The sequence below is a fragment of the Populus trichocarpa genome, chromosome 6 (assembly GCF_000002775.5).
Source record: "Populus trichocarpa isolate Nisqually-1 chromosome 6, P.trichocarpa_v4.1, whole genome shotgun sequence".
NCBI classification, from domain to species: Eukaryota; Viridiplantae; Streptophyta; class Magnoliopsida; order Malpighiales; family Salicaceae; genus Populus; species Populus trichocarpa.
In genome coordinates this window covers 2,433,626-2,447,753 of record NC_037290.2, presented here as the reverse complement: position 1 = coordinate 2,447,753, position 14,128 = coordinate 2,433,626, and the positions used below count along the sequence as shown (strand labels likewise).

Sequence of the window (14,128 nt, the reverse complement as noted above, 5' to 3'; positions counted from 1 at the left end):
CAAGGAGTAAATATTACATGAACCTAATTAATTAGACTGTCGCATGCGTGAACTGATTAAACAATTGAAGTCTACTACATCAATCAACTACAAGCACTGAATCCATGAAACTTCAACAGCCTTCAACTCTCTTATTTGTCTGTATTTGCATCTGGTTATAAGATTAAGACATTGCTTCGTAATCTCAACTAAGGATTCGAAAAGATGTATGCTTTTTGCATGGAGAAAACTAACATTTTACTCCTGGTTCTAGGACTTTCTAAAAGAGGGAGGAAAAGATATATATGATCATTACTAGGGTCATTCATTTTTTCATAGGTTTATATATCGTAGCCATATCTTTATCTTGGTCTGACATGGAGATTTCCAAAGTTTATCTTCAAAGCAACTCAAATCCTAATTATAAATCTCTTTCTTTAAGTAAATCTTCATTGAGATAATGGATTTGATTTATATGGATCTCCTGTGGATGCCTTTCATTATTAATCGAAGGAACCAGTCAAAAGAAGATATAAAAGAGAAAAAGGAAAAGAACACAGCAATTGAATTCTTTCTATAAGCTACTACCTACATGTTCCAACTTTCAAGCCCTGAATCAATAGGCTTCAAGGGGTTTTGACCAAATATTATTTAGTCTACAATGTAATATCTACATGTTTCGAAGCCGAAACAACTTCTATAAATATCGACAGTAGTCACTTCTTCTGTGCATTCATGCGTGATTTCTTGTGAGTGCCTTGTACCAAAGTTCAATCCAAGTCATGACCTAGGCTCATCATAGCTACTTATAGAAAAAACTTGAGCACGCATCAATTTGGCAAATCGGAGCCCTAGGCCTAAGCATTTGACTGACTGTACATAGATTGAGATGTGCACAGTTTTTCTATTGTTTCCTGAAATACATGAATTTACCATTTCAATAACTTCATAATGTCAATAGTTAGTGGTGGATATGATTTTGATTTTTTTTTTTTGTTACCGGGGCTGACAAAAATATATAGATGGAAAAAAAAAACCATATATACATACAAAAAAATTAAAGGTTGAGAAGCTAATGTTGTATATTTTAATTTTTACATACAAAACATTCTGGGAGACCTCGCACATATAGTAAAATGCAAATAAAAATGAACTATAAAACATAAATTGATACAAAAATCAAGTATAAAGATAAAATAACAAAGAAATAAAGTTCAAGAAACGGAAAAAAGCACTTTAGAATCCACTATAAAAATGGGTTCTGTTTTTTTAAAAAAAAAAATTAACGATTATTTGAACTTTTATGGCCACGGCTATAGCTCTAACAATCCCGTCAATAGTTACCTAAAAAACGGTTTGGAAAGCAAACAAAAATTGAAGAACGCAAAAGCTATGGATGCTAAAAGATACAAAAATAGACACTTCATTTAAGGAATCCAAGCATGTCAAGAATCAATGAATCGATGAGAAAAAACGAGTATCGATGGGGACCCTTTCAATGGAGCTGGTGGGGTCGAGACTATGAAATTTCAGCTTAAATCGGTAAGGTTGGAGAGAGTCATATAAAATTGTTTGCAGGGTGTTGGGTTGCTATTGAAAAGATTTGTATTGGATAGGTGGGCTTCTGTGTCTAGATTCCTACTCTTGTGCAGACAAAATCTTCAAGTGGGTTACATGGAGAGGGATTGGCAATAAAAATATTTAGAGACTTGGGACTGAGTGGGAGCATGAGTGGCCTTTACATTAAATGAGAATTATGAAGTGTAGAGGGGTAAACAAAAACAATATTAAGCACAAGGACGATTGGGTAACTCTGTAAATAATTCAAGGACCTTGAGTTCTTTTTTTTTCCTATTATTTTTATAATTGTAATGAAGATATTCTAAGGTCCCCTTTATTTTTACAGTTGAAAAGTACTTTTGCAAAAAATTTCATTACGGGATTTTACTAATTTGAGAAGAAGAAAATAAGGAATTATTAAGGTCGTGTTTACTTGTGAAATTTGTGTTTTATCTTTTTAGAAGAAAAAAAATTCCAAGAAACAGAAAATTAAATAAAATATGTTTATTAATTGATAATAAAAATATTTTTATTTAACAAAAAATAGAAAACATAAAAAAAATTGTTTTTGAAATTCTCTAATATAGAAAATAAGGGCTTTGTTTTGTTCACCTAAATTTTTATGGTCATTTCCTCTATTATTTTTAAATTTAAAGTAAATCAAACAAGGCTCTTGTTTCTTTGGAAATTTTGGTACTATAAACTCATTTCCTTAATTTTTCATCATGTTTAATTTTATTTTATTTTTAAATAAACCTAGAGATAAAAATTAAAAAACAAATTTCTAAGAGTAAACAAAACCTTTATATTTTCAACATATTGTTGTTTGACATGCAGCAAAGTACAATTTATTACGATAAATTACAAATTACTTTTAAATTTCATTTTTATATACATAAAAAATAATATAGTATCTAATTTCTTTTCGTATAAAATAATTAATACCCCAATAGAGAATGAAAGACAACTGACCTTCTGCCTATGGATGAACAATTTAATGACCATGACAATTTGTTTAAGCAAATCCTTAACTTTCCATTTAAAGCTATGATGTGCTCCTTATCAGCCGACCTGTCACACCACAAAATTTCTATCATCTTTGAAAATTAGTGCTGTAAATTAAAAATCATTTATGTTTCACTGATTTAAGGACATAAAGTAAGGATTCACCCGACAAGATAAGTCTAGGTAGTAATGCCACCAATTAAAAATCTACACATAGTCAATTCACTTTTTTTTTTTTTTATCAAATATCACATCATAAGAATTTAATCACCACTACTTATGGCTTTGCTCTTCAAATTCAACACCAATGCATTGTCTGTTTGCAACCCCCCTTTAGATTTATATTGTTCTATATATATCGTGATAAAGTAGGACATGCTTATTATTATTATTATTATTATTTAGAATAAATCATCAAAATGATTATTTTATTATTTGTTGTATTATCTTACTTTTCAAACTAATCGAACCCTTTTTTAGGGGATAAAGTTCTTTTGAAGCTTGAATTTATGTACTTTTAAGGTTATTTTATTATTTGTTGTATTATCAACACAGGCTTTTGCCCTAGCTATTTCTAATAACTTTGTTTACTAAACTCTAATTTTTATTTAATTAAACAATAATAGAAATAAACACACATGAAATTGATTGAATAAAATATAAGAAAAAAAATATTATTTAAGGTTACATATATTAGAAATATTATAAAAAAAATACTTTGTATTTATATAAAACATAAAAAGAAAAAAACTATAGATGAATTAGAATAATATATTCAAAAAATTAAATGCATACAAAATAATTTAAAAAAAATAATTGTTATTTAAAAGAGTCTAAATAAATAAAATAATATAAGGGGTATTAATTTAAATCTAAATTAAAAATTTATTTTGAAAAAAGACATTAGAAAGGCAAAAATTAAAAAGACAAGGTCAGGTGTCGTTGGGCCTGACAAGTCAGGCCAGCACGCCTGGCCAATTTAGTAAGGGCTCATGTGCTTAGACCCTTAATTTTATTTTTTTTGACAGATGGAGCGGATGAAATGATTTTTTTTCTAAAGGGTTTTTTGGTTTAAGGGTGTGTTTCGCAAACACCCCTACGTTTATTTTGATAGTTTTTGTTATTTTTTTAAAAGGGTTTTTGCCAAACATGGCCTTACAAAAGCAAAACCAAAAAAATAATTTTTTTTTTAGCGTACAACCCAATTCTTACAAAAAAAAAATACATTTTATTTATAAAAAGGAGGAAACATGTTTTTTAGCATTGTTTTTTTCAAAAATATCTATGCATTTTTTTGAAATTTACAATAAGTTTATAAAAAATTTAAAGTATTTGACCAATATTTAAATAACCAAAAACTTTTAAATATTGAAGATTAATTGTCAACATTCTAGTATAAATAATGGACCTATCAGTAGGCTAGTATTTAAGTACTAGGAGTTGACTAGAAAATTCTTAGAATTATCTTGGATATTTACCGATTTTAATTCGGAGTATTTCTTATCACAATATATGAGTTTTAGAAAACACTTTCTCCTTCCATGATAGATGAAATCCGTCAGAGCACCTACATAGATTATTCCTATAAAAATTTAACTGGACATACAAGCTCGTAATAAATCTAAAATTACAGATTTATTCATGAGCATAAATCTTTATTCTGAGTCATAGACGAACCACCGGTTAGGAACTCATCAACACATTTAAACTATATCGAGACCACACAATGCAATTTGTCTCAAGTAAGGTGTGCTAGGGGTGTTAATACCTTCCCTAACCATAACCAGTCTTTTACCCTGAAATTTCATATAAGACTAGTCCACTCGGGTCTCTTACGAACCCTCAATCAAATAACTAGGTGACAACTACTTGATCCCAACACCACAATGTTGCGCGCAAACGTGAGACAAGTCTTAGTTCATTTTGCAAAATGATGAAATTTTCATCTATTTACAAATTATAGAAAATAAAATCTTGTAATCAATTTGAAGAGAAAAAAAAATGACAAGTAAAATAGTAATCATTTTTCTTGTTTCAATCTAACATATAAATCTAACTTTTTCTGTTGATGTTGTCGTTGCTATTGGTGCGGTTTTTCTAATCTTTTCTAGCCACCTGCTTAATGAGTACTATTGTATCGATCCCTCTTTCTCATTATTAATAAACAAATTTTATCCCATTCACGAAACGAAAAATAATAATAATAAATTATACTTTTTATCATCATATGGATAATGGAAAATTAAATAATATGGGATGAAGAGGGAAATTGTTAATTAACTTGTTATTTCCTTACACAATATTACATGGGGATGTTGGTGGGAGATTTTGAACCATCAATGTATAAATATGAAGAGAAAATCAGTTGAGATTTCTTATAGATTTTATAAGAATTGTATAGTTAGGATTGGATATTTAGTTTTTTAAGTTAGCTTTTAATTAGTATAGTGTGATATACACACACACACACGTAACTAGAACATGAAGTTGGAATATGGATCGAAACCCTTGAGTTTTATAGAAAAAAGGTTTCCCTCTTCGTACATAAGGACAAAAGCTTCTCATTCAAAGCCTCGCACTCTAATGTGCAATTTCCTTCCATGACCTGTAATTTAATCCACAAAATAAATTAGAATCTAAACTTTAAGAAAGACAGAAACAAATGGACACGTATATAAAAGTACGTGAGCAAATTTTGTAATATATACCTGAAGATGTAAATGGTAGAAGACGTTGCCTCCAAAGGACTCAAAGGAAGAAGAATTTATTAGAACAAGTCCATTTTCCTCTAAATTAAGCAAGATTTCTGATATTGGGCTTTTAAGGACCTTGCAAGTGGAAATTTGAACGACAACTTCTCTATCACCAAGCCGGCTTGCCGATACCGATGATAAAGAGCTATACATGGTGTCTTTTCTTTGATTTTCTTGATGAATTAAATCATCTTGCCTAGATAGATTTGATAGAAGCTCCTCCTTCCTTTGGATCCGTCTCTCCACTTGCTGTTGAAGTTCTGGTATGTACTTAAGCACACGTGAAATTGTGGACGGTATGCTTAATTTCTTCTACAATGGTATCATCACAAAAGTAAAAGTTAGTATGCAAAGAGAGAGAGACATTCAAAATGCTAGAGGATTTAGGCAGGGCTATTCAACAAGCCTGAGGATCATCCTGTTGTTACATATATTTAGAATAATTAAACCAATTAAGAGTTAATTTAATTAAACTCAATCAACACAGTTAAAAATTTGGTTTGATTTTAAAAAAAAAATCAAAATAAATACCATGTTTTTTTAAAATTGACGAGGACTAACCCGTCTAATTCATGACTCAAATCTTGAATATGGGGCATTAGATCAAGCCGGCTTATGCGGTGGGATATTATTAAATAAATTTGAATTTAGGGTTAACTAAGAATAGTACCATTCCATCGGAAGCTGGAAGAAGTGAACGGAGTGAAGAATACAAACTGTTGATCTTCTTGCGACGATCACGTTCGCTAGCGTTGTGGTTAAGCTTCTTAACCATGTTAGGATCACCACTTCCACTATAGGCCGTGAATGAGGTGGAGCGATCAAGCTCTCTTATATTTGGCTGAGATGGAGGGAAGTGAGTGAATGACCCTGGAGTTTCACAATCTCTAAAGCTGTAGTTTTGTTCATGGCTTATGGGTTCCTCCAAGGGCCATCCAAATGTTGAAAACAAAGTAGTAGGAGAAAATTCTAACATTTTGGATTAGTTTTAGGCTTTTGAAACTTAACTAGTTTGCTAAGCAAGTGAGATGATCGATGATGACTTACATGTAGAAACTCACAACTCAAACACACACATATATAGATACCTTATCGTTTGTTACTAGATGGAGGAAAACTCATTAAATTAAAATTAATGTCCACGATTTTTTAATTGATACTTTATATTATAGCAAGAGGACTAAGAAAATGAGATTTTACCTAACTTCCTTGCCTGTATTCTATTTACATGGTGTGGTACCAATTCTTTAGGAATATGCAATCATATTTGTATAGAAGTATATTAAATTAATTATATACTTCTGCATGCATTAACTTTCACAAGAAAGTATGTGAAAATATATATGGCGTGGTGTGCATATAACTGATATGAAATGTTTAGCATGTAGGTTTACAGACTAGATTGACATATCTAAATCTAAAAAGAAATCTTGCTAATGGAAATGGATATAAATTTTAATCTTATTATTTAATCAAATTTAAATTTTACAAGTATGTTCTATAGACTAAATTGTATAGGGTGTCAGCCGGCAAGAGCTCGTTGAAGTTGTTTTCATGCTCAAATTTGGTGTGGAAGTTACTGATTCAGAGTTTTCTTTATTTTTCTTGCTATTTTCATATAATTCCTTTCTTAATTAGGTTTGAAAATTTTATTTAATTCAGCTTCTATTAATTAGCTAGGTTTAGTTACTATTTAAATAATTTCTACGTTATTTGTATTAGAATTATAGCCTTCAGAGTTTAAAAACTTAGAATTCTTTCTATAATTTTAGGATTTATGAAACTCTAGTTTCTTTCATCTTCGCTATATACTACATTAAAACATGGAATTAATCATGATGCTATTGAAATATTACACCTTATATGAAGAACGAATCTTGGTCGAATTCCAATATATAAATTCCTTATATTAATTTGTATTATCAGAAGAGAGTGTGTTTAATTGGCTGGCTCAAATGGATGACACAAATGACGAAGGAGCATCCATTTTTTATCTCTAGATTTGAACAAGTTGATGGTGGCACTGTCTCTACTAGCATATACTATGATCTACGTAACAATAATTAACAAATTCCTATATGGGATTAATTATAAGGTGATGATCTCACAAACCAAATGGAACAAATATATGGAAATGGGTGAGCTCATGAGTGACGGGTTCTACTCCCTCTCTTAGTGGTTTAATACAGAATTAGGAAATTAATTACTCCAATGTATGAGCAGCTCCAACAGTCTGGGTTCGGTCTTATCCACATATATAGCAGTGATGTCTCTTTTTGCCATTATTTATCTTCTGCTTCCAAAGAGCTTGTGCTCCAAAGGTTAGACTCATGAGGTGATTGTGAAATGTGTATGGCATGCACGAGTCCTAAGAAACATTTGTGTATGGAAACCACGAGCTTCCCCAATATATTATTCGTGTACATGAGTTTGCCGTGTGGAGGCGGGCAGCTTTCTCATTCCCAACCCAAGCCTTCCAAGGGATTTTTTAAAAAAATTATTAGCATGATATGATCCCAAGACTTTTGGTTTTTTCCCAAGTCAGAGTTTCTAGAAACCAGCTAATTAGGCATATCCCCTGTTTTTTATTATTATAGAAGTTGAGCTACAAGCTCTTTTTGAGCAGTTGCCCTCTCTTTTTTGTGCTTGGACATTCCATGTTTAATCTTCTCAAAATTCATAAAACAAACTCGATTGAATAACTTGTAGGAGGAAGAGAAAAGAAGGATCAGACTGCCTGTAAGGAGAACTCTACTTGTATGGAATTAGCAATGATAACAAAGATAGGATGGATCAGACTGCTCTTTAGAGATTCAATGATTCATGTAAACATGGCCAGAGATATACAAAATCATATTGTAGCTAGCTTGTAAAATCACTTGACATGATACACATCTCGAAAGAGGTAAATTCTAGATACTTTTTTTCCAATGGCAGGAAGGCAATGCCTTCGATTGAACCAAAGAAATTAATGTGTTTTAGCTCCTCGATGCATGTACAGGGTATGCTCAGTAGATCTATCCTATCGGCAAAAGAACTTCCAATCCCACGACAATGAATGATAATCTTCAAAAACCAAAATTGATAACATGGAAAGAAATATTTTGATCAGGAACATCTCCGAGGACTGTCACCGCCTACACTGATTACAATCTGGGTTTTCATCTTTGCCACGCTGAAAGAGGGTAAAGGCAGATTTCTTCTGTAAGGAAAAGAAAAGTATTGTTTATATGGTACAGTTAAAAGTTGCAACTCTCTCGAACAAAATTGCCCCTCCAGAAGGGGAGAAAAAATGGCCATGAATTTTTTTTTTCTCTATATAGAGGTGAGGAAACAAAAATCAACAGCAAAATCTCAACAGCTAAGCATTCCATTGAATAATTTCACTGTACAAATTTTTCCAGCTCATCTTGTGATTGTGCTCGTTGTTTGCAGATCACCAATAAGCAGCTTCCAAAATCAATACAGCCAAAGCTGAATGTGAGTCATCACTTTTATCCGAACACAAGATGTTCAGTGCCGGCCTCCTCTTCTACCCCTCCCCCTAGTACTCCCTCCTCTTCTATTGCCTCTAAACCCTGATCCAGCAGACTTCAGCCCTAATGATTGGATTCCACTCCTCTTGTCACGCCGTGTTTCTTTGTCCTGTCATCCCCACCCTCTTTGTATGGGCTGAGCTTCGTGTAGAGAATAAAATTTCACGAGATCCTCGTGGTCCAAACTTTATGTTATTTCAGGCAGAGGTCTGCAGGTTATCTCAAAGGGCTGCTGCTTTCTCTCCAAGAGGAGGAGAATCCTCCTCTGCAAGTGATATGCGGTTCCAGAATGCCAAGAGAATTTGCTATCTAAAGGGAAAAGAAGTCTAGCTAAGAGAGTTTGCTATCTTCAATTCAAGAGATGCATAATCAGGGAAACCAATCCCTTGGGCAGAGATGACACTGAATAAAGAGGTGACCCATCCCAAGGAAAAAAGTGAAACTGGATATCAGTCAAAAAACAAACTGATAAGCAGAGTTCCTAATCCATCATCAACTGAATCAAAGTGATTTTCCTAGACCTGGCATTATGATCCAGAAATAAATGTTCAACTGGCATATCAAAGAACCCACTGAAAAAGCATATGAATTACTAAGAGAGACTTAAGGATGACTATCCACTGTTTTCACTTTTCAGTTAGCAATACGTTGCACCAATAGATTGATGGTCGACTTATTCTCCTCATGTGATTGTACTTCTTGTCATTTCATTATTGATACATCTTTTATTTGAAAAAGAGACTTAAGGCACTGCAGAGGACTCATACTGACACTGAACTTGTTCCTTATTTGCCTCACTTTGTTCTTTTGCTTTCTGCAACAGAGCGAACCTCTTGTATCTCATTTTTGAGTGAGATCCTCTCATCAAAAAGCAATAAAGCACTCCTCCAGCATAAAGTTATATGATGCAACCAATGCACGGTACAAAATTAATCCCAAAAGTTTGGAAGTAACAGTCAAACGTTTCATTCAACCCTATCCTAGCTGGATATTAACCTGTTTTCCCCTCTATGATCTCCCAAGGCACTCATGTTCATGCCATGAGTAACTTATTCACTAAAACATTAAGCACTACCCAAGAGTCACATGACCTTCGATCTAGTCTCAGTAAAGCATTTCAAGTTAATACATTCTTACATCAAAATGAGCTTTCCAAGTTCTCAACAAGCTTTAATGCATTTCAAATTCTTCAACATTATCTCATATTGGCAGCGCTTAGAAAATTCTTTCCTCTTTCAGTTTCATATCAGACAAAAAACCTTATTATGATGTCAGCAACTACGATAAGTTTGTACCACACTTCTCATTATGTTCATATAAATCAACTAAGCAATACAAAAATGATAATAAATGCCAGTAAAGGCTAAATTAACTACTTGCTTTATGACCTCTATATCCCCTCTACCTCTAGGCACTATATTGGACCATCCATTAACTAGGAGGGCCTTACATGTGTTACCTTTGTTCCCTTTAATACAACATAAAATCCACCTGACAGAGAAGTCAAGAAGCATAATAACATTAGCATGTCAAGGAAATGGTTAGCTGTATGTAGCAATGCACGAAACAAAAAACAAATCACAATATGAAACAAAAGCATAAATACTGATAAATCATCAATATAAACCTTGGAATTCGCTAAGTGTAGTGTTTTCCATATTTGGCGTGTAGGCAAACAGAACGATCAGCACATAAAAATGCAAGCTTTGAATAGTCATCATCCAATATCTACACAAACAGAAAACAAATCATTGCCTCAGTAGTGCATCAAAAATCATGGCAAAACTCTACACTCATCCTCTCAAGTAAAGATGATGACAGCTGCCAATGCCACCAGGAGCAAATTACAATAGTTTCATAGAAACAGTATGTTAAAACTTCAGAAAACCTGAAAATCAATTATCTCAGAATCAAAGTGTCTTTCAAACTTCAATGCAAACTCTCTTAACTCATACACTTTTATTTGCGGTGGGTATATTCCTGCATTTTAGTTAAATTAATTAGCAAATCATATTGCAGGTACAGTCGTTACCTTTCAAAAAATTCTCATACAAATTAAAACTAAAAAATCATTTACCCGACGCAATAAGAAATTCTCCATCTGGGGTCGCTTTAATTCTACTCATAGCGGTTGGAAACGTTACATCCTGAACCAACTCTATCTTTTGCTGATAATCCTAACAACAAAACAAAAAACACAGCAACAGAAAATCCTTGTCATTAATAATTTGCCAATATCTTTTGAAAAAAATCTCACTACCGCAGTTTATTCACTTCTCAGACAATTAAAAAAAAAAGCCCTCATTGATTTCGAACCCAAAACTGCATAAATTGTAAACTAATTTCAAAAACAAAATCACTCTGCTGCATAAACTCATAACTTCACATCAATTCAGCATTAGAACCAAGGGTTTAGGCTAGGGTTTAACAGATGAGATCCAAAAAGTACACTTGAAAGCTAATAAATAACTCTCAACAACTAACAAGAAAAGATGCAAAGCAAAAAAAAGTACTTTTATCTTCGCGAGAAGGACGTTGCTTTTTGGAGCCAACCCACGGAGCAGGATTACGTTGCTGTGAAGAAACCATGTACATCTTCACTCCATTTATGGACGTCGATTTCAAGCCGCTTCCTTTCGTCGCCATCTTTGCTCTCTTTTTAGCTTTTAAGCTAAACCCGGTACTGCAAAAGGGCTTTTCTTTTCTTTTCTTTTTTGCTTTGGCTTTGTCGACTAGCTAGCGATGCTTTCTTCACCGGAGGTGGAGATTGCCGCTGGTGTTTTAGGTGCAGGTAGTGATGGTCGGTTTTTTTTATAATACAGAGGTGTTTGGTTGTGTTGACAACTATATTCTAGTTTTACAATGAATTAAACTACAAAATAATCCCCTAAGTTTAGAAGTTCTGTCAGTTCTCTTCCAGAATTGCAGATTTTTTTAATTACCCCCTTGAGGTTTTTATTTTTTATTTTTCATTCTTATGCTTATATCAAATTTATTTTCATATTTTGTGCTCAATTATCTGCAACACTGTTATGAATCCTGTATCAATCTGGTGGGTGAACCTAAAACTTGATAGAACAGGATTTAGATTAGTTCGGGTTGAAAAAATTAAAAACTAAATAAATTTGATTGGCTCGATTAAAACCCAATAACCCTAGTTAACCCTCACAATTCATGAGTCAAATATTCCTCCTGTTATGACCAATGTTAAATCATCTCCAAGGAAGACCAGATTGACTGCTACTAGTGGAGTGAATGCCATCTTACAGCAATTGAAAAAAGAAAATCAAAAGCTAGGAAGGAAAAGTAAGAAGAATAGCAAGAATGCTCAGGCTGCGAGTCTCTGAACGACAGTAGAGGGTAAAGTTTCTTCTCCACACCATCCAAATGGTTAATTTCCGCACCTGGAGATTGTGTTTTAAGTTTAAAATTTTGTTAAAAAATCATCTTAACTTGAAAAATTAAGGTATTGATTGAGGCTAATGATTTTATATTACATTTTAACCTAATTATTCTAGTAAAAACCTTTGGGCATGAAACTCGAAAATACATATCATTACCTTTCAAATTCTTCATTTTCTTCATTGTTTGATTGTTAACAATCCGATACTATGTCATAAAATCATTAAAATCATTTAAACTTAAAATCTCTAGTTATTGAATGATTTTTAAGAAATAATTTTATATTACTTTGATTTTCTTTGTTCTTAGTAAGCATAGTCAATTTGTTCACTGTCAAATACTTGATGCATCAAATAGCTATTTTTGTCTATGTGCTTTCGTACATGGCTCTTACATCTTACGGGAAAGGAACAAGCTTGATGAAGAAGTGAAGGTTCTAAGTGGCAATCTACAGCAGTCTCCTTAGGTGTTAACTGGTGATTTCAACATTACTAGAGGCCCTCATGAGACTACATCAGAAGTTGACTGTTCTATATGAGAAACGGAGGGTTTTGATATTCTGCTCAAGCTGTTAGACCTTCATGATCATCCCAGTGCTGGTCTTTTCTTTACATGGTTTGACAAGTAAATTGTGGGTTTCTGATCACAGCCCAAGTCTAATTCAAACTAGTTATACGAATACCTCACTGCCTGGGATTTTCACTGGAACATAGATCCAGATTATTGTAGACGGTTATCGTGAAATCACTATTTTGCCCCTTCACTCACAAAAAATTGTCTTTGTTTAATGGGTGAGATTGTTTTTTCATAGGGATTCAATTGTCATTGTTGGCCAGGTTAGTCTTTTCTAGCAAAAATAAACAGTCTAAATACTATAATGCCTTAATTTAAAATAAAGACAAAAAATAACTTGCTTCGAAAGGTTTTTTTTTATCTTTGGTTGCACAGTAATTACTACCAAACAAGAGCTTTTTGGATTTTTTTAATTGTTGTTTTTGCATTAAAAACAATATGAATGAGGGTTAGTTTAGTTTTTTTTAGAGGTATAAAATTAAAAAAAAAAATGTAAGGCGTCTTGGGAGAATATACATGCACGTGAGGCGCAGACACTGCATTCAAGTAGCGTGTGACACGTTATATGATAGATAAAAACATTATATTATCGTGTCACCAGCTCTGAAAAATAACGGCATTTTCATTGGGCTGACACATGTATGGTTGTTATTAGTGATTTGAAAGCGGCTAGGTTTTTTCTTTTTCCCCTCTTTTCTTTTTCATGGGCTCAGGATGCGTGCTGGACAAGTAAAAAAAATAAGTGCATCCTCCTATTTGATTTTCATTTCAGTTATAGTCCTTGATCTTTTTATTAATATTTGATTATTTGAAAAAAAAATTTCAATTTCATCTTTTAAATTAAGTTTAGTTGAATTTTTATATTAGATTTGACCCTCATTCTTTTCGTTGCTATTATTTTCTTTTCATTTTCAGCCCTAGAAAATTTAATTTGATTTGTTTTTTATATTAAATATGGTCTTTATTTTTTTAATTAATATTTTTTATTTTCAGTTTCATCCTATAGATTTTATTTGGTTTGATTTTTATATTAGATTTGGTTTTTATTTTTTTAATTGTTATTTTTTATATCATTTTCCTAATTAACTTTTGTTTTGTAATTTCATCACTCATCATTTTATCTCTTAAGAAATTACGTTTTGTGATTTTCTTTGTTTTCTTTTTGCCAGGAGTTATCCCGATGTAATGACTTGAACTGTTAGGTTGACAAGTTAACTTATGTGGGCTTAAGCTTTTTTAATATATATAATTGCTATTTTTCTAATCTTTTCCATCTCATGATTCAACATTCATCAATGAGTTTTTTTATAAAAAAAAAAC

At 32.4% G+C, this 14,128-nt stretch overlaps 1 protein-coding gene and 1 long non-coding RNA gene across 3 annotated transcripts; both read right to left on the bottom strand.

Moving 5' to 3' along the window:
- Positions 1–5,031: 5,031 nt before the first annotated feature.
- LOC7495694 (transcription factor ORG2) lies at positions 5,032–6,358 on the bottom strand. Its single transcript, XM_002307933.4, has 3 exons — positions 5,968–6,358; positions 5,253–5,609; positions 5,032–5,149 (listed from the first exon to the last, which is right to left on the bottom strand). Exons 1-3 carry the CDS (start codon positions 6,271–6,273, stop codon positions 5,060–5,062), a joined length of 753 nt encoding a protein of 250 aa, XP_002307969.4. The 5' UTR covers positions 6,274–6,358; the 3' UTR covers positions 5,032–5,059.
- A 1,728-nt stretch (positions 6,359–8,086) lies between these two features.
- LOC7479668 (uncharacterized) lies at positions 8,087–11,662 on the bottom strand. 2 transcript variants are annotated; one of them, XR_002982280.2, is made up of 4 exons: positions 11,347–11,662; positions 10,911–11,010; positions 10,722–10,813; positions 8,087–10,561 (listed from the first exon to the last, which is right to left on the bottom strand). It is a non-coding gene; the product is annotated as an uncharacterized LOC7479668 (long non-coding RNA). The 2 variants fall into 2 exon arrangements; XR_008059643.1 differs by having other exon boundaries at positions 8,087–10,813.
- Between the last annotated feature and the right edge of the window lie 2,466 nt (positions 11,663–14,128).

Excerpts from the sequence above, each read along its gene's own strand:
- LOC7495694 (XM_002307933.4), bottom strand. The coding sequence starts at position 6,273 with ATGTTAGAATTTTCTCCTACTACTTTGTTTTCAACATTTGGATGGCCC. Across the intron at positions 5,610-5,967 it reads TTCCAGCTTCCGATGGAATG|AAGAAATTAAGCATACCGTC; the intron begins GTACTATTCTTA and ends ATACCATTGTAG. Across the intron at positions 5,150-5,252 it reads TCTACCATTTACATCTTCAG|GTCATGGAAGGAAATTGCAC; the intron begins GTATATATTACA and ends ATTAAATTACAG.